The 26,272-nt window shown below is 44.7% G+C and overlaps 1 protein-coding gene across 1 annotated transcript in view; it reads right to left on the bottom strand.

Annotated features, from left to right (window-relative positions):
• The window catches only part of LOC122555431 (stomatin-like), a 34,803-nt gene extending 8,796 nt beyond the window's left edge, over positions 1-26,007 (bottom strand). Inside the window, exons 1-5 of the mRNA XM_043701424.1 lie at positions 25,790-26,007; positions 25,582-25,670; positions 8,216-8,288; positions 6,177-6,259; positions 1,915-2,118 (exon numbers count right to left, since the gene is read on the bottom strand). Of these exons, the coding sequence (XP_043557359.1) occupies positions 1,915-2,118; positions 6,177-6,259; positions 8,216-8,288; positions 25,582-25,670; positions 25,790-25,862 (522 nt within the window). The 5' untranslated portion in view covers positions 25,863-26,007. The remainder of the gene's footprint in view (positions 1-1,914; positions 2,119-6,176; positions 6,260-8,215; positions 8,289-25,581; positions 25,671-25,789) is intronic.
• Between the last annotated feature and the right edge of the window lie 265 nt (positions 26,008-26,272).

Genomic DNA, 26,272 nt, shown 5'->3' with positions numbered 1-26,272 from the left:
AGCACTGGCTTCAGCCTTGGTCATTCACAGCTCCTAACCTCCCTATACTCTCTCTATGCACTGTCATTATCACCTCTTTATTGCTACCTTTGCTTCAGGAGCCATGACTCACCTTCTCTCAGCCTCGTATAAATACCTCCCTATATCTCCCTATTTTTTAGCTTTGACAAAGGGTCAGTTAGACTCGAAACGTCAGCTCTTTTCTCTCCTTACGGGTGCTGCCAGACCTGCTGAGATTTTCTAGCATTTTCTCTTTTGGCTTACCCTCAGTCCTGTGTTGACTGCTCCCTTCTCATACTTGCCCTCTTATCTGTTGTGCCTGAATGTAAAATTTCTGTCCCTTCGCATACTCTCTGTCCCACTACTTGTACTAGAAACTTTAGCTAACTCTGCCGAGCTCACCCCTCCCCTTTAACCTTTTCCATAATTCTCCATGCAACTGAATTCACTGCCCCAACTATTTAGTCTTTATTGAGAATGGAGTCAGCAACAGATAAACTGACTCTGGGAGCCTTTTCCACAGGAAGATAAAATCCAGGAGCAGGAGTAGGCCATTTGGCCCTTCGAGTCTGTTTCACCATTCAGTATGAACATGGCTGATCATCCACCTCAGTCCCCTGTTCCTATTTTCTCCCTTTCATGCTTTCCCTTAAGAATCAAATTCCAACTCCTTCTTCAAACATTCAATGTTTCGGCATCAACTGTTTTCCGTAATCGTCAATTCCATAATCTCATAACTCTGTGGGTGAGGAAATTTCTCCTAAGCTCTGTCCTAAATGAGCAATCCTGTCTCCTAATACTGTGACCCCAGGTTGGGGACTCCTTGGAGACATTTCTTCATTCAGAGAGTGGTGGGTCTATCGAATTCATTGCCATGGAGTGCAGTGGAGGCTGGGACGTTAAATGTCTTCAAGGCAGAGATTGACAAGTTCTTGATCTCGCAAGGAATTAAGGGCTACAGGGAGAGTGCGGGTAAGTGGTGTTGAAATTCCCATCAGCCATGACTGAATGACGGAGTGGACTCGATGGGCCGAATGGTCTTACTTCCACTCCTATGTCTTATAGTCATCAGGAACATGGTCCTGTCTTTCCACTGTCTAGACCTGTTTGAATTTTATTGGTTTCTCTGAGATCCCCCCTCATTATTCTAAATTGCATTAATGTAACTCTAACTGATCCAGCCTCTTTTCAGATGTCAGTCTGTTAAATGCTTTTTGCACTCCATCCAGAATTAGAACATTGTTCCTCAGATAAGGAGACCAGAACTGCACACTACACTCCAGGTGTGGTCTGTGAAAGGCCCTGTAGATTGCAGCAAGACACCCTCTCACTATGAAGGCCAATATCCCATCTACCTCCTTCCCCACCTGCTGCACCTGCATGCTTACCTTCAGTGACTGGTGTACAGGGACACCCAGGTCTCATTGCACCTCCCCCTTTCCCAATCTATCACCATTTGGATCACAATTCACCTTCCTGTTTTTGCTACCAAAGTGGATAGCCTGACACTAATCTACTTAACACTTCATTTCCCATGATTTGCCCAACCGCTCAGCCTGTCCAGAGCACAATGGATCATTTCTTCATCTTCCTCACAGCTTACCCTCCCACCCAGCTTTGTGTCACTTTACGGAATATGAACCATATTGTGAAGACAGTGTTTTCCCTAAGAGTTGTGCACTGAGGGTGGTATGTATTATGGATCAAGAAACTTGAACGAATGTTGGTTGAGTTTGATCCTTTTGATTAAGTATATTTGTTGATGAGATGGAATATAATTCCATGATGTGGAACCTGACAATCACCTGATGAAGGAGTGGCACTCTGAAAGCTAGTGCTGCGAAATAAACCTGTTGGACTATACCCTGGTGTTGTGTGATGTTTAATTGATGTAATACCATGCTGTTGGTCTACCTCCAACTCCTGAGCCATGTGTTCCCGATCAGAGAGAATGTCTGACAGGCTTTTGGTGCCCAGAATGTTCCGCAATGTCGTCTGGGCCAGCAGGTGAGTAACGCTGTCCACATTGATCACACTGATGACTGACAACACAGGATCGAAGATACGGTAGAAGACAGTAGCATCCACCATAATCGTGACAGAGTCTTTCGTTAATACCTGCAGATAAAGCCTGTTAAATGGGTTAACTGCATTAACAACAACAGATAACAACAGCACCCAGAGTGAAACGATGGATAAAAGGTGCTAAGATATGCAATAACCGGCCCAAGAGGAAAAGGTGTTGGCGTGCTACATCCAGTAATTGTTCATGAGATTTTGTAGCTCATGAACAATTACTGAAGGCAGCACGCCAACACGTTTTCCTCCTGGGAACTCTGCAGCTTTCTGGACTCAATATCGAGGTCAACAACATTAGGTCACAAGGCACCGTCTCCTATATCCTGACCCCAATCCCCACACATCAGGCCTTCTTATTACACACCACCCACTGTTAGCCACTAATTGTCCTCATTAATAGCTATTCATACGTTATCCACTCCTTTGTCTGTCCAACTGCTCTTCTCTCTCTTTGGGCTCTACCTCCACCTCCACCTAACGTTTAGTCCTGCCCTGTCCCCTCCGCCTCCCCCCCCCACCGCACCCCCTCCCCCCAATCTTTTGCATACGAAAACATTTTCCAAACCACCATCAGTTCTGAGCAAGGGTCACTCAATTGGAAATGTTAACTTTGATTTCTCTCCACCAATGCTGCCAGATTGCTCAGCCTTTGCAGCTATTTCTGTTTTCGTTCCTGCACACACAGGGAGATGTTCATTCTCTTGTGAACCACCCGGGGAGCTTTGGGAATCTATCGTTCCCCAACGTTTTCTCCATGGTAATATCGCAGCCAATTAGGGTTGGACACCAATCAGCACCATTTCGCGTGATTATTGCGATTATTTGAAATTTGCGATTACAGCAAGACTAACAGCTTCAGCAACATGTCCCTTTACTCAGCAGTATTTAACTTCCGTACTTTTGTAAACTTGATTTGTGGGTCAAGGCTTTGCTGTCTTGACCAGCATTTATTGCCTGTTCTTAGTTGATGTTGAGCAAGTGAGCTGCCTTCTTGAACCACTATAGTCTGCGTGTTTTGGGAGACCCACAATGCTGCTGAGGAGGGAATTCCAGGATTTTGAACAGTGACACTGAACCAATCAGGAATGAATAAAACTCTGGAAGATGCTTGGTTTTGAAATGGTGATCAATGAACACATACATACAGCATATTTCCTGCAGCCACTTACGGACTCACCTTGAGAGTGGAAGAGAGTCATCCTTGCCTGTGAGGGACCGTCGATGTCACGTGACCATATCAGAAAGGACATTTGTCAAGCATTTGGTGCTGAGAATGTTCTACTTGGAAATGGGGTTCTGACCTGACGGGGCAGCTGGACCTCAGCTTAATGTTTAGCTTCACCTTCAGCGGGGTGGCTCAGTGGTTAACACTGCTGCCTCACAGCACCAAGGACTGAAGTTTGATCCCCCCGGGGTGACTGTTTGTGTGGAATTTGCACATTCTCCCCGTGCCTGCATGAGTTTCCTCCGGGTGCTCTGGTTTCCGCCCACAATCCAAAGATGTACAAGTTAGGTGCTAAATTGCCTGATAGCTTCCAGGGATGTGCAGGCTATGTGGATTAGCCATGGGAAATGCAGGGTTACAGGGGAGTGGGCTGCTCTTTGGAGGGTCAATGTGGACTCGATGGACCGAACGACCTGCTTCACTCTGTCGGGATTCTATGACAGGTAAGATATTGTGCTAAATGTCAGGGAATGGGACCGAACCCACAACCTTCTGACTCAGCCGCATCAGTGTTAACACTGCACTAGAGCTCACACCTTACTGTGACATGAAGATTGAGGCAGGTACAAGGCCAAGGGGAGAGAGTGAGCCATGACAAGCGAGCAGATCAGTGGGATTCAGTTTTAAATTCCACTTGCACAGACACAATGCGACATATGGCCTCTGGCCAAACCCTCAGAAGAATTAGGACAGGAAGCACATGGAAAAGGGGCTCATGTAGTGTAGTGTTAGTGTCCCTACCTCTGAAGCAGAAGACCAGCCTGCTCCATAGGTGTATAATAACATTTCTGAATGTGTGACTAAACCAAAATGAAAGGAAGCACATGGGATAGCAGCAATTCCCAATTTCTGTCATGTGCTCTCACACAATCATGGGATCAATAACCTGCAACATCCTATTCAACTGCACAGTGGGAGCATATTCTCCACACAATCTGTCCTGGTTTACAAAGGACCATGAGACCACCTCCTTAAGGCCTACAAGGTCAGGCAATAAATGTAAGTGCCATTGTTGACAGCTGCAGTCTAGACAACAAGTGAATGAAAATTCATGGGCCTGCGTCTGGACGGTCTCGTTTCAGGTGTGGAAACACGTTGGGGCTTCAATAAGACTTGACGTTGTGGGTTATGCAAAGGCAGATTGTAATTCACCTGCCCTTGATTGCCATTTTACCCAGCTCCACACCACTCACACCGTCAGGGCAACATCAGGTGGTGATGGTTTCTGTGGGAGTGGCTTTGATCCCACCATCAAATGATACAGAAAGATGATTAATTGACCCATTGTACCTGTATGTGCCTCTTTGAAGGCAAAGCCAAACAGTACATCTTTCTATTCCCCGTAAATACTCCCTCTTCAAGCCTCTTTGGACAGTTAGAATTGAACCAGTTCCCCTCACTTTCCAACCCATGCCAACTCGCTATGTTATTTTTTTCTCTTTATTTCCTTTGCTGGTGGCTTTAAATGCCTTTGATTACTCACCACTTCATTACTATAACTCTTCATGATCCTGAAAACCAAGTCCTAACTTCCTGTGTCCTTTCGGTCTTGGTCCCTTCATGAGTGAAGGTGATGGCCTAGTGATGTTATTGATAGATTATGGAAATCTGGATTCAAATCCTGCCATGGCAGATGGTGGAATTTGAATTCAATAAAGATTTAGAATTAAGACTCCAGTGATAACAGTGAAACTTCCCCCACCCCCTCCCCATTGTTGACTTTTGGGAAAAATCCACATGGCTCATTGATGTCCTTTCGGGAAGGAAGCTACAGTCCTTTCCTGGTCTGGCCTACATGTAATTCCAGCAACGTGGTTGATTCTTAACTATCCTCTGGGAAATAAGGGATGGGTAATAGGTCCTGGCCTAGTCAGCGATGCCCTCATCCTGTGAATGAATACTACTAAAGGTTGCTTCCAATCTAGTCTGATCTCATTCCCTAGTCTAGATTAGAGTGGTGCTGGAAAAGCACAGCCTTCATCAGTACTCTATGAGTGGAGGTGATGGCCTAGTGATGTTATCAATAGACTATGGGAATCTGGGTTCAAATCTATGAGTCTATGAGTCTTGATGAAGGGCTTTTGCCTGAAACGTTGATTTTCCTGCTCCTCGAATGCTGCCTGACCAGCTGTGCTTTTCCAGCACCACTCTAATCTAGACTCTGATTTCCAGCATCTGCAGTCCTCACTTTTGCCTCATTGATTTTGACCTCATTTCCTATCCATGGCTTGAATGTCCACAACCCTAAACCATCTTAGTCACACAATATGACCAACTACACTTACCCTGCCAATCAACCCCACCACAGCCATTTTAAAAATGGAAAGGGTTAGCTAAAGAGTCAGAATAGTGAGTGAGACTCAAAACATTTAATATGATTCTCCAACTAGAGATTTTTATTGACTGATCCAAATAGCCTGGCCCATCATTTTTCTCCAAGTGATCACATGATGTGCACATCGCTGGCTTGGCCGGCATTTATTGCCTGTCCCTAGTTGCCCTTTAGAAAGTGTTGGTGAGCTGCCTTCTTGAACCACTGCAGATCCAGGTACTATAGCAACCCCCCTCCTCATGCCCTCAGGGACAGAATTCAGGACTTTGCAGAAAAGATATAGTCGTACATTTCCAAACCAAGATGCTATGTGACTTGAATGAGAACCTTCCACCTTCATTATTTTTGAGCTAATTAAGAAACAGCGTTCAACAAAGGGGCAAATTTATTTATTAAGTGCGCAAAGATGTTTCTCCATATTTAGCTCAAAATGTTCTGGATGCTAATTCTATTTACAGTTCACATCTGTAACTGCATGAACACTTCTGCCATTCTTACACGTTAATTTATCATAGATTCCCATCAACTGGGCAGACTTACCTCTTGTGGTGGGACAGAAAATGACATTGTCCTCAAGTCAACTAGACTAACCGTATCAGTACAAGGTAAAATCCATAAAATACCTAAAGGAAGGAATAAATATTGTCACATTTTTAGTTACACAATGGCAAATGCTCTAATGTGACAAAATGACCCAAAGAGCTTCCTAGAAGTGAAAATTAAATCAAATTTAACATCAAGTCACATGTGATCATCTGATCAAAAGCTTGATCAATAATGTGGGTTTGAAGGGCCATTCTTAAAGGACACAGGAAAGGTAGACCAGTGGGGCATTTACAGAGGAATTCTGGAACACAAGATCTCGGCAGGTGATGAAAAAAATCAAGGAGTTCGGGCAAGAACGCAGCAGTGGAACAACACTGAAATCTGGGAAGAATGTGGAGTCTAGGGCGACATGGATAATTTTAGGGGTTGGAGGGATCTGATAACAAAGATGATAATTGAGATGTCATTGCAAAATGTAGGTTGCTGAGGACAGTTGGGACAGAGATGTTTCTTCTTTTTATTCTGTCATGAGATGTGAGAATACTTGGCAAGGCTAGCACTTTGCACATTCTGATTTAATCATAGACTCATAGAATTTTACAACACAGAAGGAGGACATTCAATCCATCATGTTTGTACTATACCTGAAAGAGTTAACCAGTTGGTCCAGTTCTCCCTCAACTGCCCTTGAACTGAGTGGCATTGTAGGCCACGTCAGATAGCAACTTAGAGATAATCACACTGTTATGACACACATGTAGGCCAGACCATGTAAGGATTGCAGATTTGTCTCATTGCTTTGGGTCTGGAGTCACTTGCCTGGCCAGACCACGTTAAGACAGCAGATTCCTTTCCCTAAAGGGCATTAATTAGCCTGATGGATTTTAATGTCAATTGACGAGAGCCTCATAGTCACTATTAATGAACTGCACATTCCAGATTTAATGAATTGAATTTAAATTTAAGTTCAGAGGAAGGGTGACTGGATCCGAAATGTTAATCCTGAATCTCTCCAGAGATGCTGCCAGACCTGCTGAACTTCCCAGCGATTTCTATTTTTGTCTCTGATTTACAGCATCCGCAGTTTTTTCAGTTTTTTTATAGAAAGCATTCTATCCGGATGCATCACAGTTTGATATCGCAAACGCTCTGCCCAAGACTGCAAGAAGTTACAGAAAGTTCTGACCGTAGCCCAGTTCCTCACGAGAACCAGCCTCCCATCCATTGACTCTGTCTACAATTCCCGCTGCCCTGGGAAAGCAGCCAACATGATCCCAGACCCCTCCCACCCCAGTCTAGATTAGAGTGGTGCTGGAAAAGCACATCTGATGAAGGGCTTTTGCTCGAAACGTCAATTCTCCTGCTCCTCGGATGCTGCCTGATCTGCTGTGCTTTTCCAGCACCACTCTGATCTAGACTCTGGTTTCCAGCATCTGCAGTCCTCACTTTTGTCTCGCCCTCCCACCCCAGGGATACTCTCTCCTATCCTTTTCCATTGGGCAGAAGATACGAAAGTTTGAAAACCGACAAAACGTGTAAGAACATCTTCTTCCCTGCTGTTATCAGGCTTATGAACAGACCTCTTATATATTAGAGTTGATCTTTCTTGCCCCTTCTCTGTCGCTGTAACACTATATTCTGCATTCTGTTCTATTACCCTGATGTACTTTTGTAAGGTGTGATTTGTCTTTTCACTGTATCTCTTTATATTGGACAATAATAAATCAAATAAAAAAAACTGTTCACAGTACTCACGATGTGATCTCACCTTGTACAGTTCCAGTAAGATTTCCCCACTCCCATTACTCTACTTCACAAGATCTTCATATGTTCGGAAAAAAAGTCATATACTAGACTCAAAATGTTCACTATTTCTCTCTCCACAGATGCTACCAGACTTGCTGAGTTTCTCTTGCATTCTCTGTGTTTGCCTCTGGATGGTTAATCCAGTGATGTTCCCATGGCACCACCACACGATATAACTGACAGCAAAACTCAATCTGTAGTTCTTCACAACGAATTTGAAAACCTACCTGGGCCTTTCGCTCTCCCTTGAACGATACGGCCCAATCGAAATATCACAGCTCTTTCATACTCTTTGACAACCTGAAACAAGAAAGTCGTGATTATTATGAATGTCTACACATCATTCTCATTTGGACATTGAAGAAGGCATTTGGTATGCTTTATTTTATTGGTCAGAGCATTGAGTATAGGAGTTGAAAAGTCATGTTGCGGCTGTACATGACATTGGTTAGGCCACTTTTGGAATACTGTGCGCAATTCTGGCCTCCCTCCGATAGAAAGGATGTTGTGAAACTTGAAAGGTTTCAGAAAAGATTTACAAGGGTGTTGCCATAGTTGGAAGGTTTGAACTATATGGAGAGACTGAATAGGCTGAGGGCCCTCCTGATGAAGGGCTTTTGCTTGAAACATCAATTTTCATACTCCTCGGATGCTGCCTGACCTGCTGTGCTTTTCCAGCACCACTCTGATCTAAACCTAGGCTGGGGGCTGTTTTCCCCAGAGATTTATAAAATCATGGGGTAAATAGCCAAGGTCTTTTCCCTGGGGTGAGGGAGTCCAGAACTAGAGGGCATAGGTTTAGGGTGAGAGGGGAAAGATATAAAAGGGACCTAAGGGGCAACTTTCTCACACAAATGGTGGTGCATGTATGGAATGAGCTGCCAGAGGAAATGGTAGAGGCTGGTACAATTACAACATTGAAAAGGCATTGGATAGGTATGTGAATAGCAAGGGTTTAGAGGGATATGGGCCAAGTGCTGGCAAATGGAACTAGATTAGATTAGGATATCTGATCCGCATGGACGAGTTGGACCGAAGGGTCTGTTTCCATGCTGTATATCTCTATGACTCTATGACGTTGTAAGCAACATCTCTAACGCTTAAGCCAAGAAAGTAGCCATGAACCAGCTGGCTTTACTTAGCCTCTTCCTGTAGATTCACAGAGCACAAAGAAGGCCCTTCGGCCCATTAGGGACCATAGGTTAATGTGAAGCCACAGGTTATTGGAAGGGTGTTGAATGAACATACCTCTTTGTCGTCAATCTGGAAAAGGAGAACATGGATATGGAATTCAGGGAAAGGTGCTGTGAGGAACTTACACAGTTGACCTAGGAAATGGATATTGGCAGTTCTATCGGGCTTAAAGACAGACAATTTCCTGATCCGGATGAATTACATGCAGTGGAAGGTGAGGCAGGAAACTGCAGGGGCTCTGACACAAATTTTTAATTCCTCTCTGGCTAAAGGAGATGTGCCAGAGGGTTGGGGGATGGCTAATGTGGGGTCCACTTTTTAAGAGGGGTGGTCGAGGTGAACCAAGAGATCACAAAGCAGTGAATCTCACATCAGTGGTAAGGAAACTATCGGAGAAAATTCTAATCAACTGAGTTAATACCCACTTGGAAAAGCATGGGTTAATTAAGGATAGTCTGCATGGCTTTGTCAGAGAGGTCATGCCTAACAAGTTTGTTTGAATTTTTTGAAAATGTGATCAAGTGTGTGGATGAGGGAAGATTAGTTGATGTAGTTTGGGTGGATTTTAGCAAAGCTTTTGACAAGGTCCCATGATTGAGAAGGTTAAAAATATGGAATTGAGGGAAGCCTGCTGAGATGAATCAGAAACTGGCTGAGCAATAGGACACAAAGAGGATTGATAGAAGGTTGTTTGAGTGACTGGAGGCCAGTGTCTAATGGTGTACCACAATGATAAGTAGTGTTTGATTTTTCTGTCAGTCTGTCCCATTTGAAAATTCACACTCATGACCTTTTCCAAAATATTCCTTCAGTGCTGGAATCTATCTGAGCTGTTCCCCCGTAAGACATGTGATGCCAGTGGTGTGACACGCTTACATTGTTCCTGGTTTATTTCCTTGAGATGTTGCAGTGAGTGCATTGCAGAGTGAGAATGAACAGGGTCAAAAGCATCTCAATGGCCCAATCACATGGCAGCTGAGTGGTGGGAAAATGATGCCAATTGGTGGTTCTCGGACCACGCAAACAGCTGTGGTCGGGTCATGGTTCGGTGGAAACATGGGCTCAAATCCCACCACTTCTTCTTGGGGTTCTCAACTCCAACCTACAGTGTCATGGCCTCCACCATGGAGACAGTCCCGAATCCACAGCAACCAGAACAGCGATCAAACCCATTCTGATCCACACCAGCTGCCTCACCCACAGAGGTAGCCATGAGGTAACCATGAGGTTTTGAACACTTTCCTGGACCAATACGTCACAAATCCAACCGCAAAATCAGCTATTTTGGATGTGTAAATAGGGAAGACTTAATAAATGTTCTCAGAGCAAAAGATCCTTTTGGGAACCGAGACCATCATATGATAGAAGTTAGCAATACTACATAAGAATAGGATCAGTAGTAGACTAGGGGAGTGTGAGGATTGCAGATGCTGGAGATCAGAGCCGAGACTGTGGTGCTGGGAAAGCACAGCCAGTCAGGCAGCATCCGAGAAGCAGGAGAGTCGACGTTTCGGGCAAGACCTTTCATCAGGAATGAATCAACAGTAGGCCATTCAGCCCCTCAAGCCTGCGCTGTCACTTAATACACTCATGAATGATCTCACCTTGGCTTCAATTCTACTACCAGACTCCTAAACTCAATCTGAACTCCTTATTTCCAATTAATGAATCAAGACAGTCACCGATCCTTCTCACAAGTCAGTTTCTTGCCCTGTACTCACGTGACACTGTGGTTTGTGATATTTTTCCATAGCAGCTCTGCCTTGCCATCCATGACTCATATCCTACTCACCTGTCATTTTGGAGTGTTTGCATCTTACAGTAAACATTAATTAAAATACTGCTGCACCTTTTCCACCGGATTGCCAAATTAAACAAAATTCCCAGTTTCACTGACTTAGCTATTGACTCACTCAGGAGATGTCTGCATTCACACTGACCATTTAGTGCAACAGGTCCCTTTCCTATAGGGGTCTGCTCAAGTCACTTTTTTGTGAAAGAAATTAGCACCTCATTTACAGAAGGGATTCCAGGTCCTTAAAGTGCAAATTGCCACCATCATGAAACTTTCTCTTTTCATCGGCCTGCTTTAACCTACTCAAAGGCTATTGGCTGAATCTGATTTTAAGTTTAAAACTGGACTTGGAAAAGACACTCCAGCCAAATTCCCACTTTGAAACAAATTCCCAGATTCACTCACCCCCTCTGCCTCATCCAGACAAATGCCTCCATTCATAGACTGTGACAGTGCAGTGCAAAACACCCTCTCGGGCCAGGCAATAAATACTGACCTAGTTCAGCGATGCCCACGTCCCGTGAAAGAATATTAAAAATAAGCCCTCTGTGGTCTCTGTGCTTCTCTAATTTTGGCCTTTTGACACCTCCAGGTTTTAAATACTCCACCAGTTGTCACATTTCAGCTGTTTGGGCCCCACACACTCTGGAAGTCCTTCCTTAACCCTCTCCGCTTCGCTTTCCAGTTTCAAGAGGAAATTTAAAACTCACTTCTTTGGTCAACTGTTTGGTTCACCACCCCTGACACCTTCATGTGAGCCGGTGTCATATTTTACATTATAATGTTTCTGTGAGTTGCCTTCCGTCACATGAAAGGACCTGCAGGAACTTACCTTGATGAGATGAGAATACTGCCATTGATTTATTGAGTTACTTGTCTGGATCACTGCCTGAGTGTGCAGCAAGTGTATGTAACCCCGTCAGTTTTAATAACTGCCTTCGTAATAACTGGAATGCCAACTGCCTCGCTGGTAACACAGCGTCAAAGGCTTGTCTGCTTTTGGTTTGACAGTTCTATCTGTGTTGTGGGGCAATTACAAAATTGGAGCGGTGGATCCGCAAATGTGGAAAATAGGAGCAGGAGGAGGCCATTCGGCCCTTCGAGCCTGCTCCACCGTTCATTACAATCATGGCTGATCATCCAACTCAGTGCCCTGTTTCCGTTTTCTCCCTATGCCCTTTGATCCCTTTCACTCTAAGAACTATATCTAACTCCTTCTTGAAAACATTCAATGTTTTGGCCTCAAATGCTTTCTGTGGTAGAGAAGTCCACAGGCTCCCCACTCTCTGGGCGAAGAAAGTTCTCCTCATCTCGGACCTAACTGGCCTACTCCATAGCCTAAGACTGTAACCTTGGTACTGGGCAGACCAGAACATCTTTCCTACATCTTGTCTAGCTAGGCCTATTAGAAATTTCTAGGTTTCTGTGAGGTTCCCTTTCATTGTTCTAAACTCCAGTGAATATTGTTCTAACTGATGGGCGGCACAGTGGCTCAGTGGTTAGCACTGCTACCTCATAGCACCAGGGACCTGGGCTTGATTCCAGCCTCGGGTAACTGTGTGGAGTTGGTACATTCTCCCCGTGTCTGCGTGGGTTTCCTCCGGGTGCTCCGGTTTCCTTCCACAATCCAAAGACATGCAGGTCAGGTGAATTGGCCAAGATAAATTGCCCATCAAGTTAGGTGCATTAGTCAGGGGTAAATATAGGGTAGGGGAATGGGTCCATGTGCTTTACTCTTTGGAGGGTCGGTATGGACTTGTTGGGCTGAAGGGCCTGTTTCCATACTGTAGGGAATCTAATCTAATGATCCAGTGTATCTTCACATGTCAGTCCTGCCATGCCAGGAGTCAGTGTGGTAAACCTTCACTGCACTCCCTCCATCACCAGAACATCCTTCCTCAGATAAGGAGACCAAAAATGCACTTAATACTCCAGGTGTAGCCTCACCAAGACCCTGTACAATTGCAGCAAGGCATTCCTGTTCCTCTACTGGAATCCTTCTTCACTGCATTCTTACATGCTTACTTTCAGTGACTCGTGTACAAGGACACCCAAGGACACTTTCTTTCTCTCAATTAATAGCCATTCAGATAATAATCTGCTTTCCAACGTTTGCTAGCAAAGTGGATAGCCTCACATTTATTTACGTTATACTGCGTACATTTACCCACTCCCTCAGCCTGTCAAATTGCACTGAAGCATCTCTGCATCCTCCTCACCCTCCCACCTAGCTTTGTGTCATCTGCAAATTTTACTGAGGGTGAACCATAATACAGCGGAGCTGAAAATGTGTTGCTGGAAAAGCACAGCAGATCAGGCAGCATCCAAGGAACAGGAGAATCGACGTTTCAGGCATGAGACCTTCTTCCAGCCCTCTTATCTCCAGCATCTGCAGTCCTCACCTTCTCACCATAATACAGCGGAACCTTGATTATCTGAACGACACAGGTGGGGAGTAATTTGTTCCGATAATCGAATGTTTGGATAATTAGATGCTGAACAACACAGTTTACCCAAGCAGCGGGACCTTGTGATCTTGTGTGGGTAATCCAAAAATTCAGATAATCGAATGCCAGATAATCGAGGTTCCTCTGTACGGAAGATAGTGTGTTTTAATTGTTAATTGTTCATGAGGCACACCTTATGACATTGTCAGTGAGGATCGGTGGTGGAACTGTGTCTGGGGACAATGGTCTTGATGAAAACCCAGAGTTTATAGGACGCAAAAGTCTATAAACAAAAAAATGAACACCGAGTGAAATGTTTGTTGCAACAGCAGCAGTTTGGGCCTTACAGAGCTGTATAGTCAACCATATTCACCAACAATAAAACTGCACACAATGCTCACACCTACCAAAATACAGTCCATGCTTCATGGCCATCATTGCTGCTCAGAGTTTGTGAAACTAAAATCTTATGCCACCGTTCAGCTAAGAGCTAGGAGCAGCAGTAGACCACTCAGCCTCTCAGGCCTGTGTTGCTGTTGAATGCGATCATGGTTGAACTCATCTCAGCCTCAATTTTACTTTCCTGCTCACTCTCCATAACCCTTCAACATGTTACTGATTAATAATCTATCTGTCTTCTCCTTAAATTTGCTCAATGTCCTTGCGCTCTGGGGGAGAGAATTCCACAGATTTACGACCCACTGAGAGAAGTAATTCCTCTTCATCTTCGTTTTAAATCTGACACCCCTTATCCTAAAATATGACTTCTCTTCTAGATTTCCACACGAGGAAACATCCTCTCTACCTGTACTTTATCAATCCTGTTCAGACCTCAATTCGATCTCCTCTCATCCTTCTAAACTCCAGTGAGTCTGGGTCTAAACTGCTCAATTTTTCTTCGTAGGACCAACCTCTCATCTCTGGAATCAATCTAGTGAACTTCCTCTGAACTGTCTCTAATATAACGGCACCCCTCCTCAAATAAGGGCATTAAAACTGCATGCTATACTCCATGTTCAGTCTCAGTAATGCCTTGTACAATTGCAGCAAGGCACAGTTTACATGTATCAATGAAATGTGCCTCAATGATTCATGTAGGTTATAGGGAAGGAAGAATTTGGTACTTGGGGAAGTACGTTCCAATATTTGGCCTGGGCACATGCACAGCTCCAGACCTGAAACAAGAGTGTACAAGAACAAAACATTGCGGGTGTTGGAAACCTGAAATAAAAACAAAAGTTTTGGGGCATATTCAATTGCTCTGGGAGCATTGATAGTTAATCTATTTAATTCCTAACTCACCTCCAAAGTAGCCTAGCAAAGCACTCAGTCAGGTCAAACTACTTTATCAACGGCCTTCCCTCCATCACAAGGACAGAGGTCGGGATGTTTTGGGACTTCTCCAATACTGCAGCAGTCCATGCAAAAATGCAGCATGGCCTAGGCTCCATTCAGGTTTGGGCTGATAAATGGCAAGTATTATGTGTGCATACAAGTGCCAAGCAATGACCAGATCCAACCAGAGAGAATCTAACCATTGCCCTTGACATTGCATAGGTGAATGACCCACTATTAACTTCCTGGGGACTACCATTGACCAGAAACTGAACTGGATCAGGTACTGTCTACAAGAACAGGCCAGAGGCTGGGAATCCTGTGACAAGTAACTCACCGACTGACTCCACAAAGCCTATCCACCATCTACAAGGCACAAGTCAGGTGTGTGATGGAATACCCCCCAACTTGCTTGGATGGGTGCAGCTCCAACAGCACTCAAGAAACTTGACACCATCCAGGACAAAGCAGCCGATTGATTAGCACCACAACCACAACATCCACTCCCTCCACCACCGACGCTTAGTAGGAGCAGTGTGTGCAAGATGCACCGCAGAAATTCAACAAGCCTGCTCTGAAAGTACCTTCCAAACCTGCAATCTCTACCATCTGGAACGACTAGGGCAGCAGATACATGAGAACACGAACCTCTATGAGCTTCCCCCCAAGCCACTCACCATCCTGACTTGGAAATATACCATCACTCTTTCACTGAATCAAAATCCTGGAATTCCCTCCCTAAGGGTGAACCTACAGCATACGGACTGCAGCAGTACAAGAAGGCAGCTTAGCATCACCTTCTCAAGGGGCAACTAGGGACGGGTAATAAATCCTGGCCCAGCCAATGACACCACATTCTATGAATAAGACAGTTTCATGCTTTAAGGAAGTGGATCAATTCCCACGTTCTCAACTGGTGGTCAATGAACATCGCCTTGCCAGTGGCACACATATCCATGGGTTTTGGAAGGGCATAGTTGCTGAATCTCTTCAGAGTGGGAGAATTGCAAAGGGATGTGAACTTTGCAAGGACAGGTTTTTGATCAAGTTTTGCAGCCTTGCTATTGTAGCCAGCAGCATAGCACCTGCAAAAAGATACAAATAAATTCAGACACTGTAGCAGCCAAGGAACAAGATGTACAGGCCTTTGGCACAGACAAGACTGAGTGAAGAATGTGAGAGTAATTTCCTTACAATGAGGAAGTGGTGATTTCTGACAGCTTAGACTTTGAAACAAATGCACAGACAGTGAATAGCTGGAGAGAAAGGATCTGAACGTCCACTCCAGAAAGCAGTCAAGATTAGAGTGCTGCTGGAAAAGCATAGCAGGTCAGAAAGCATCCAAGGAGCAGGAAAATCGAAAGCAGTTGAGACTCCATGGCAGTCATATTGACTTAGTATATCTTCAATCAAACTGAGATTGAAGATAGGGAGTGATGGAAAATGGGGTACTGATGGCTCACTGTTGCCTGCCACACATAACTTTAAAATGAAAATTACAGCAAACCAACTTCGCTGTTAAACTGGAAGTCTCGATAAGACTGTGGGTTTCTTAGGAATATAGTCATAGAGCTGTACGGCACAGAAACAGACCCTTCGTTCCAACTTGTCCATGCTGACCAGATGTCCTAAATAAATCTAGTCCCATTTGCCAGCACTTGGCCCATATCCCTGCAAACCCTTCCTATTCATATACCCATCCATGTGCCTTTTAAATGCTGTAATTGTATCAGCCTCCACCACTTCCTCTGGCAGCTCATTCCATACGTGCACCACCCTCTGCGTGAAAAGGTTGCCCCTTAGATTCCTTTTAAATCTTTCTGCTCTCAACTTAAACCTATGCTCTCTGGTTTTGGACTCCCCCACCCTGGGAAAAAAGACCTTGGCTCCTCATGATTTTATAAATGGCTACAAGGTCATCCCTCAGCCTCCGACGCTCCAGGGACAACAGCCCCAGCCTGTTCAGCCTCTCCCTATAGCTCAAACCCTCCAACCTCGGCAACATCCTTGTAAATCTTTTCTGAACACTTTCAAGTTTAACAACATCCTGCCTATAGCTGGGAGACTAGAATTGCATGCAATATTCCAACAGTGGCCTAGCCAATGAACTGTACAGCTGCAACATGAAATCCCAACTCCTACACTCAATACTCCTATCTATCTGTGCCCTACTTTCAAGGAGCTATGAACCTGCACTCCAAGGTCTCTTTGTTCAGCAGAAATTATTCCCTTTTGCAGGGGACATTCAGTTCAGAACAAGGTAGTGTATAACCTGAAACTGAGAATTGGTCAGGTATATGTAGTTAATGGATTAAATGTGCATGTGTGCGTATCAGCCATGGTTAGCACTGCTGCCTCACAGCATCAGGGATCCAGGTTCAATTCCAGCCACAAGTGACTGTCTGTGTGGAGTTTGCACATTATCCTTATTTGATGCCCTCCCATTCTCAATCCTTTCACCCACCATTGGGAAAAGCACGGGTTTCCTCTGGGTGCTCCGGTTTCCTCCTACAGTCCAAAGGTGTGCAAGTTAGTGTGGATTGATCATGCTAAATTGCCTGTAATGTTCAGGGATGTGTAGGTTAAGTGCCTTAGCCAATGGAAATACAGGGTGATGGGGAGAGGTCTGGGTGGAATGTTTTTCAGAACATTGGTGTTGATTTGTTGGGCCGAATGGCTTTTGTTTCCATGCTGTAGGGATTCTATGATCGAACAAGATGGGCTGAATTGTTTCCTCTTTCCTTGTTTCTCCCCCTCAAAGACAGGCTGGATTTCTGTGAACACTGAATGGTTTCGTGGTCACTTTTACAGCCCAGCTTTTCACCAAATCCATTTCAGGGGAACATATGCGAGGCAGGGTCAGTTAGCTCAGTTGGCTGGATGGCTGGTTTGCAATGCAGAGTAACCCAACAGCGAGGGGTCAATTGTCATACTGGCTGCATCTACTCGAAGGACTCTCTTTCTCAACCTCTCGACTCACCTGAAGTGTGGTGACCCTCAGATTAAACTAATACCAGTCATCACCCTCTCTAATGAGGGACAAGGACCATGGTGACTTTACATAAGACACAGAAGGATAGTTTGATGTAGTTAGATCAGCGCTTCACAAACTGTAGGTGGGGTCCCGAGCTCCAAAGTAACAATGGAAGATCCTCCACCCCATTGCTCTCCTGGGTACCCCCCTCCAATGAGGGGATGCAACAAGCCTCAAAAAGGGGTGGCAGAGGGGAAAATGCTGAAAAGCACCAAGTTAGTTGCCCCAAATGGGCTGCTCTGTCACTCATGACTGAATTCCGAGCTCTCTGTGCTTCCAAGATGTCTCTTAGTCTCTGTCACAAACATACTTCATGACCTAGCACCGGCAGCCCCCTGGGGCAGAGAATTCTAAAGACTCACCACCCTCTGGGTGAATAAATTCCTCCCCCTCTCAGTCTAAGAGGGCGGGTCTCATGTTTACTCTTTATCATCTTCATTCTGAATCGACAACTGGGAAATCGTGCCCTGAGCAAATCTCTAGCCATTGGGCTGTTTTTAATGATCTCGCTTTTAATGATCAAGTTTCTCCTGAGCTGGATGAGGAAGGAATGAGTCTCTTGTTGGAGACATGAAATGATGTCTCTCTATCTCTCTCTCACCAACAAGAGAGCTCTGCGTTTGGATAATGGCCTTCTTCAGTCTCAGGAGCATCTGTACACGTCAATTTTAATATAGACAAAAGAGAGGTGATGTGTTTCAACAGAAAGGGTAATGGGGGTCATAAAGTTCTTGGCAAATAGGAGTCAAATACACAGAATCGTCCCAGCATAAAAGGAGGCCACTCAGCCCATCCTTTCTGCACTGAATCCCAGGAGGAAGAATTCACTGAATGCCATTCCCCACCATCTCCCTGTAACTCTGCACATCCCTCCTGTTCAGAAGACAATACAGCTCTCTCCAGAAAGCCTCAATTGAGCCACTACACTCTCAGACAGCGCATTCAAGAGCTCGCCACCCGCTGAGCGTAAAGGTTCCACCTCGTGTTCCTAAAGCTTCCTTTCACCAATTATCCTTATTCAATGCCCTCCCATTCTCAATCCTTTCACCCACCATTGGGAAAAGCAGCATTGCTTATCGACTGTGTTCAGACCTCTCACAGGAACAATGGAGTGTGGGGTGCAGATAGTTGGCAAAAGTTTTAAAAATAAAAGAAAAAGAAAATAAAAGAAAAAATGAAAATAAAAGAAGTGAAATTCACTGCTAAAGGGAGAGATAGGGAGGTAATGGCCTAACGGAATTATCATGAATCTATGAATCCAAAGATCCAACTAATGTTCTGAGACCTGGGTTCAACTCCCGCTCTGGATAGCAGAATTAGAATTCAATAAAATAAATTTGGAATTAAGAGTCTGATAATGACTCTTAATTCCATTGTTGAGAAAAATCCACCTGGTTCAATGATGCCCCTTTGGGATGGAAATCTGCCATCATTACCTGGTCTGACCTACATGTGACTCCAGATGCTCAGCAATGGGTTTGAGTTTTAGCTGGCTGCCAGGGAACACCCACATCCTATGAATGAAATTTATAAAAGGTAAAAGCAGAGAAATGATATAAAATAAAAGCAAGAAGAGTCGTTGAACTGAGCACAGCTGCCCCTAAATGCACCATCTCACCTTATATTTCCACTGTTTCCTCCTTATTTCTGATTTCCCGTACCTGGAGTACTTTCCACTCTTGTGTTGTGTGAAATCACGTTTCAGCTGAGAGGTTACGTGGTGTCTCGGTGGTTAGCACAGCTGCCTCACAGCGCCAAGGACCCGGGTTCGATTCCAGCCTCGGGAGACTGTCTGTGTGGAGTTTGCACATTCTCCTCGTGTCTGTGGGTGGGCAAATGTTTTACACAGAGGGTGGTTCATGTGTGGAATGAACTTCCTGAGAAAGTGGTGGATGTGGGTACAATTACAACATTGAAAAAATATTTGGATTAGTACATGAAGAGGAAAGGTTTGGAGGAATATGGGCCAGGAGCAGGAAGGGGGGACTAGTTTAGTTTGGAATTATGTTCGGCACAGACTGGTTGAACCTAAGGGTCTGTTTCCGTGCTGTATGACTCTATGTGCAGGTTAGGTGGATCATCCATGGGAAATGCTTGGGTTATGGGGAGAGGGCTTGGGTGCGATGCTCTTCGATGGGTCAGTGTGGACTCGATGGGCTGAGTAGCCTGCTTCCACACTGGAGGGATTCTGTCAAACTTTGTGCGGATTTGGTCAAATAGTTGTGAGTGATTGGCCTCCATGTGATTTGATAAAAAGCTCCACTCACCATTACTAAAGATGATGTCCTAACTTATCAGATAAGCCACGATCTCATGGATTGAGGGAGCACACTCGATGGGCTGAATGGCCTACATCTGCATTATGATTACATACATAGATTAGCCTCAGTGGAAAAAAGAGAAAGAATATCTGCTGGCAGGAGGGTTGGTAACAGGTTGGAGATAATGAGCAAAAGACAGCGGAGGATGATGAGAATTTTCTTTGAGTGTAGCAAGGTGCTATGATCTGCACTGTGCTGCCTGAGAGGGGAAGAATAGAATTCCTACAGTGTGGAAGCAAGCCATTCGGCCCATCAAGTACACTAACCCACTGAAGAGCATCCCACTCCCTGCACACCCCTGGACACTGGGCAATTTCCCATGGCCAATCCACCCTAACCTGCATATCTTTGGACTGTGGGAGGAAACCCACGTAGACACGGGGAGAATGTGCAAACTCCACACAGACAGTCGCTTGAGGCTGGAATTGAACCTGGGCCCCCAGTGCTGTGAGGCAGCAGTGCTAACCACTGAGCCACCGTGCTGGAAGTATAGCTAATGGTCACTTCTAAAACAAAAGTGGACATGCGGTGCTAGAGGGCAAACCACGGGTATGTAACCAATCAGATGGCACTATTAAACAGCCAGTACAGGTATGATGGGATGAATGGCTTCCTGCTTTATTGTATGATTGATATTGAAGTTATAACAGGGAAACAGTCCAGTTAAACCAACAAGACCACGTTGGGGTATACCCTCCATGTGAATATATTGTCCTTATCCTCTTTATTGCCTCAGTTCAAATCTTACTTTGTCAGTTTCATACACCTGCCTAACCTTGTATGTTGTGATCCCTAATGAAGGGGTTATGACTGAAATGTCAATTCTCCTACTCCTTGGATACTGTCAGGGTTATAACACATACGAACAACGAAGCAACAAGTGAAATTCAAAGATAAGCACGCAGTTGGAACCAAATCTTATCTCAAGTTCATGAAATGTATTTTAGCTACACATGCTATACATTAAAAACTAATTGGATAAACAGCACTTCTCTGAGTGTTGGCTCAGAGCCCAGTGAGTGAGAACTGGCCTTTGTCATGTTACATTAGTTCAAGGAGGCAACTTCGTTTTTATGAAACATTTACAGTAAGAAAGTAATTATTTTACAGTTCCAACTCCTAGCTTGCAAACGGGCTAACTTTAAGAAAATACGAAAGGAAGGACTGCATTTGCATGGCACCTTATATTAATGCAGAATGTCCCAACACTCTCTGCAAGTACTCTACCAAGTACAAACCACTGCTATAGTGTGGAAAATGAGGCACCCAATTTGCATAAATTCCCAAAAATGGTACTGAGATAAATAATGAGATAATCTGTTTTAGTGACATGAGCTGTTAGACAGTCAGCCATAGGAGCAGAAGGAGGTCATTCAGCCCATCAAGTCTGCTCTGCTATCCAATGAGAACATGGCTGACCTCATAATCCTCAACTCCACTTTTCTGTCTTGTCCCCATAACCTTTGATTCTCCTCCTAAAATTAAAATCTATTGCAGACTTGAATATAGCTAAACCTCAACAGCCCTGTGTGATAAAGAGATTCATTACCCTCCAAGTGAAGAAATTCTGTCTTAAATGTGTGGCCCCATATTCGGTGATAATGCCCACTGGTTCTTGAAGCACATTTTTTGATTAATGTGTCCTTTTTATAACATATAAGGTAACATATGATTTTTAAGGGTCTTGACGGGGTAAACGCTGAGAGGGCATAGTCTCAGAACAACGGGATGCCAATTTAAGACTGAGATGAGGAGGAATTTATTCTCTCAGAGGATTGAGAGGCTTTGGAATTCCTTGCCAAAGAGGACTGTAGGGCAGAGTCCCTGTGTATGTTTAAGATTGAGAAAGAGATTCTTAATCAGTTGGGGAACCAAGGGTTAAGGGGAAGATGGATGTGAGAAACGTCAGATCAGCCATGTTCTCACTGAATGGTGCAGCAGGCTCGAGGGGCCAAATGGCCTCCTCCTGTTCTTTGTGGTCTTATAAGTTAAGGATGGCATTGGCAGTGAGTGATTGTTAACCACATTGCTGTGGGTCTGGAGTCACATGTCAGGATAGCAGACTTCCCTCTGAAGACATATTAGTGAAGCCAATGGGTTTTTCCCAACAGCTTCGAGGTCATTATTACACACCTAATTGAATTTAACTTCCACCATCTGCCAAGGTAAGATTTGAACCCAGGTTCCCAGGAATATCTGAATTAATAACTCAGTGATCATGCCACTGGGCCATCACCTCCTCCTGAAAAATGGCTAATACAAATACTTACAAACCACTGGGGAGAACTCTCACTGGAATTTAATTGATACATCTCCCATGTCAGTGCTTTATGTTTTATAGTGCAATAGCAGGAAGATGGAGCCAACTTTAAAACACTCCGCCATTTGATAAATTCATGGCTGACCGTGCTCTCAGCAATACAGAAGCATAGTCACAGAGCTGTACAGCACAGAAACGGTCCATCTTGCCCATGCCAACCAGATATCCGAAATTAATCTAGACCCCTTTGCCAGCATTTGGCCCATATCCCTCCAAACCCTTCCTATTCGGATATCCATCCAGATGCCTTTTAAATGCTGTAATTGTACCAGCCTCCAGCACTTCCGCTGGCAGCTCATTCCATACATGTATCACCCTCTGTGTGAAAATGTTCCACCTTTGGCCCCTTTTATATTTTCCCCTCTCCCCTTAAACATACACCCTCTAGTTGTGGACTCCCCTACTCAGGGGAAAAGACCTTGTCTATTTATCCTATCTGTGTCCCTCATGATTTTATAAACCTCTATAGGGTCACCCCCAAGCCTCTGACGCTCCAGGAAAAATAGCCCCAGCCTATACAGCCCCTCCCTATAGCTCAACCCCCCCCAACCATGGCAACATCCTTGGTAACCCTTTCTCTTCAACTCTCTGCATCGATGTATGCAGGAAATATTGCTGTCAATTTTCACAAACTAAGATCCCACGATCAGGAATGTGAGAAATGATTGACTATTTTTAGTGATGATGCTGGAGAGGAAAGACATACTGATCAACTTGAAACAGGCCAGCCATAACCCTCACATCAAGGCTAATGCATCTTTATGAGGAAGTTGTGAGCAGAGATGAGGCCATCCCACCTATGAGACTGTTCCACTATTTGCTGGGATCCTGGGTGATGTTTATCCCAACTTCCACCCATCGTCCTTGGCTTCCTAAGCTCTTATTATCAGTAATTTGATTGACATTGTCTCCTGCATCCTCTCCATGTGTAAGCCTGTGTTGGCCTCACCCAAAGTGATCTCAGTACCACGGTCACCATTGAACTATTCAACTGGGTGGGATGCACCACACAGTGTAACCACCAAAATAATATAACACAGGGGGCCATTCAGCCTATTGTGCTTGTGCTAGCTCTTCAGAAGAGAGAACTAATTAGTCCCTTTCTTCCTTGTTACTTCCTAATAGCCTGGGATGCATTTTCCTTGCAAGCGTTTGTCAGATTCTGTTGTGGACGCCTCCTCCACCACCATTTCTGACAGCACATTCCCCACCCTAACAATTTGGAAAAAGGTGAGGAACATCAGAATCGAGAGTGTAGTGCTGGAAAGACACAGCAGGTCAGCCAGCATCCGAAGAATAGGAGAATTGACGTTTTGGTCATAAGCCGTTCATCAGGAAAGGTCGATTCTCCTGCTCCTCGGATGCTGGCTGACCTGCTGTGTCTTTCCAGCGCCACACTCTAGACTCACCGTAACAACTCGCCAATTACAGAATTGTACTTGTGGCACCTTTTCAGTTCTTTATGCCAAATCCATGCCCCGTCTGCCGCAGACCTTCCTCCCTCTCCTCTTGCCATCACCTCTGTACTTGCTTAAATCCTGTTACATCTGTAACTTCTTCCATTTCTGACAAACGTTCTTACTTTGAAACATTAACATTGTTTCTCCCTCTCCACAGATGCGGTCAGATCTGCTACAGCCTTTTTTTTAAAACTTAATTCGATGGGATGTGGGCATCGCTGGATGGGGCAATATTTATTTCCCAGTCCTTGAGAAGCTGACGATGAGCTGCCTTCTTGAACCTCTGCAGTCAGTTTGGTCTGAGGGCACACCCAACTGAGATCAAACTCCAGCAAATACCCACAAGGGTTTTACAAAGATTTATCTGAACTTCTTTTTCTCTTATACTCTATTCCTCTGTTTAAAAAGCGAAGCATATTCTAATGAAGGGTCGCGGGACTCAAAACGCCAATTCTGCTTTCTTTCTCGCGTATGAATAGGAAAGGTTTAGAGGAATATGGGCCAAGTGCTAGCAAATGGGACTAGATTAGTATAGAATAGCTGGTCAGCATGGACATGTTAGACTGAAGGGTCTGTTTCTGTGCTGGACATCTCTATGGTTCTATGAAACATCGCCAGACCTGCTGAGTTAGAGTCATAGAGATATATGGGATGGAAACAGACCCTTCGGGCCAACTTGTCCATGCTGACCAGATATCCTAACCTAATCTAATCCCATTTGTCAGCACCCGGCCCATTTCCCTCCAAACCCTTCCTATTCATATGCCCATCTCGATGCCTTTTACATGTTGCAATTGTACCAGCCTCCACACTTCCTCTGGCAGCTCATTCCATACATGTACCACCCTCTGTGTGAAAAACTTGCCCAGTAGGTCTCTTTTATATCTTTCCCCTCTCACCCTAAACCTATACCCTCTAGTTCTGGACTCCCCCACCACAGGGAAAAGACCTTGCCTATTTACTCTATCCATGCCCCTCATAATTTTATAAACCTCTATAAGGTCACCCCTCAGCGTCCGATGCTCCAGGGAAAACAACCCCAGCCTATTGAGCCTCTCCCTATAGTTCAAATCCTCCAACCCTGGCAACATCCTTGTAAATCTTTTCTGAACCTTTTCAAGTTTCATGACATCCTTCTGATAGGAAGGAGACCAGAATTGCATGCAATATTCCAACAGTGGTCTAACCAGTGTCCTGTACAGCCGCAAGATGACCTCCTAACCCCTGTACTCAATACTCTGACCAATACAGGAAAGCATACCAAACGCCTTCTTCACTATCCTATCCACCTGCGACTCCACTTTCAGGGATCTATGAACTCCCCCAACGATTTCTGTTTTCTTTTCAGATCTCCAGCAAGCGCAGTCTGTCATTTTATTTCGGGAATGCCATGTGCGTTTTGTTTTTGTAAACTTGGCGACTCATTCCCATCATCTTTGGAGATTTGAGCGCAAAGACACCCCACATCTGACATGGACCGAGGTGCCAGTGCAGACTTCTGAAGGAAATCTGTCTCCCTTTTCCAATAAACGTCAAAACAAATAAAACGAGACCGACTTGAGCGAGCCAGGACAGTGAACTTTCCCTAAAGACGGTCTTGCTGAGGACTGGAATGAATGAGGGGAACAGTCACATAATGATTCTGAAAACTCATTGCCAAATTAAAAAGAAACTGTTAGACAATTACCTGTAAACAGAACCAGATTGAGAGGGGTAGAGTTGCAAGGATAAAGATGACGGAGAGGAATATTAGAATCCAACCAAAGCATCCAAACCCTGCAGAGAAAAGCAAGCTATTAAAAGACACATGACAAACAGCACAAGGAGAAAGCGAGAGACACACACAGACAGACACTGATGCCTGTTGCTGCTTTTGTTATTTATAACCTTATTACCTGCAGTGCTGGACTGTGATTTTGAGGCTTTGTCAGCCCTTGCTGGATACAATTTACTTTGGCTTGATTTCATGTTGAAGCTCCCTCCTCACACACTGTCTGCTCGAGAGTCCAACTCGTTGCTAACAGCCCCCACTCTCCTTCCCCGACAGCGGCAGCAGTCAGAGCCCAGCTCACTGGGCTGGGCAGAGGTTAGGCCAGGCACGCCTCTGCTTTCGATAGGTTGTCAAGGGGCTGTCGAGGCTTTGAGGAATTGGAGACGGCTGGAAGGGGGGATTTACATAAACGTTGCGATTGCCAAGATTTCCCTAAACAGGCCTCCACTCTCGGTTATAAACACCAGGCCAGTCACAAACGAGAGAAGCACCTTTTCTGTAATTCTTTTAATTCCTTTTTACAGAGGGTGTGCAGATGCTGCCCTGGGGTTTGTGTAATGTTTGTAGACTTGTCAGGTCTATGCTCCCATCAGCAGGAAGGAGGAGG

The sequence above is a fragment of the Chiloscyllium plagiosum genome, chromosome 12 (genome assembly GCF_004010195.1).
Source record: "Chiloscyllium plagiosum isolate BGI_BamShark_2017 chromosome 12, ASM401019v2, whole genome shotgun sequence".
Lineage (NCBI taxonomy): Eukaryota > Metazoa > Chordata > Chondrichthyes > Orectolobiformes > Hemiscylliidae > Chiloscyllium > Chiloscyllium plagiosum.
This window is presented reverse-complemented; position numbering and strand designations above follow the sequence as displayed.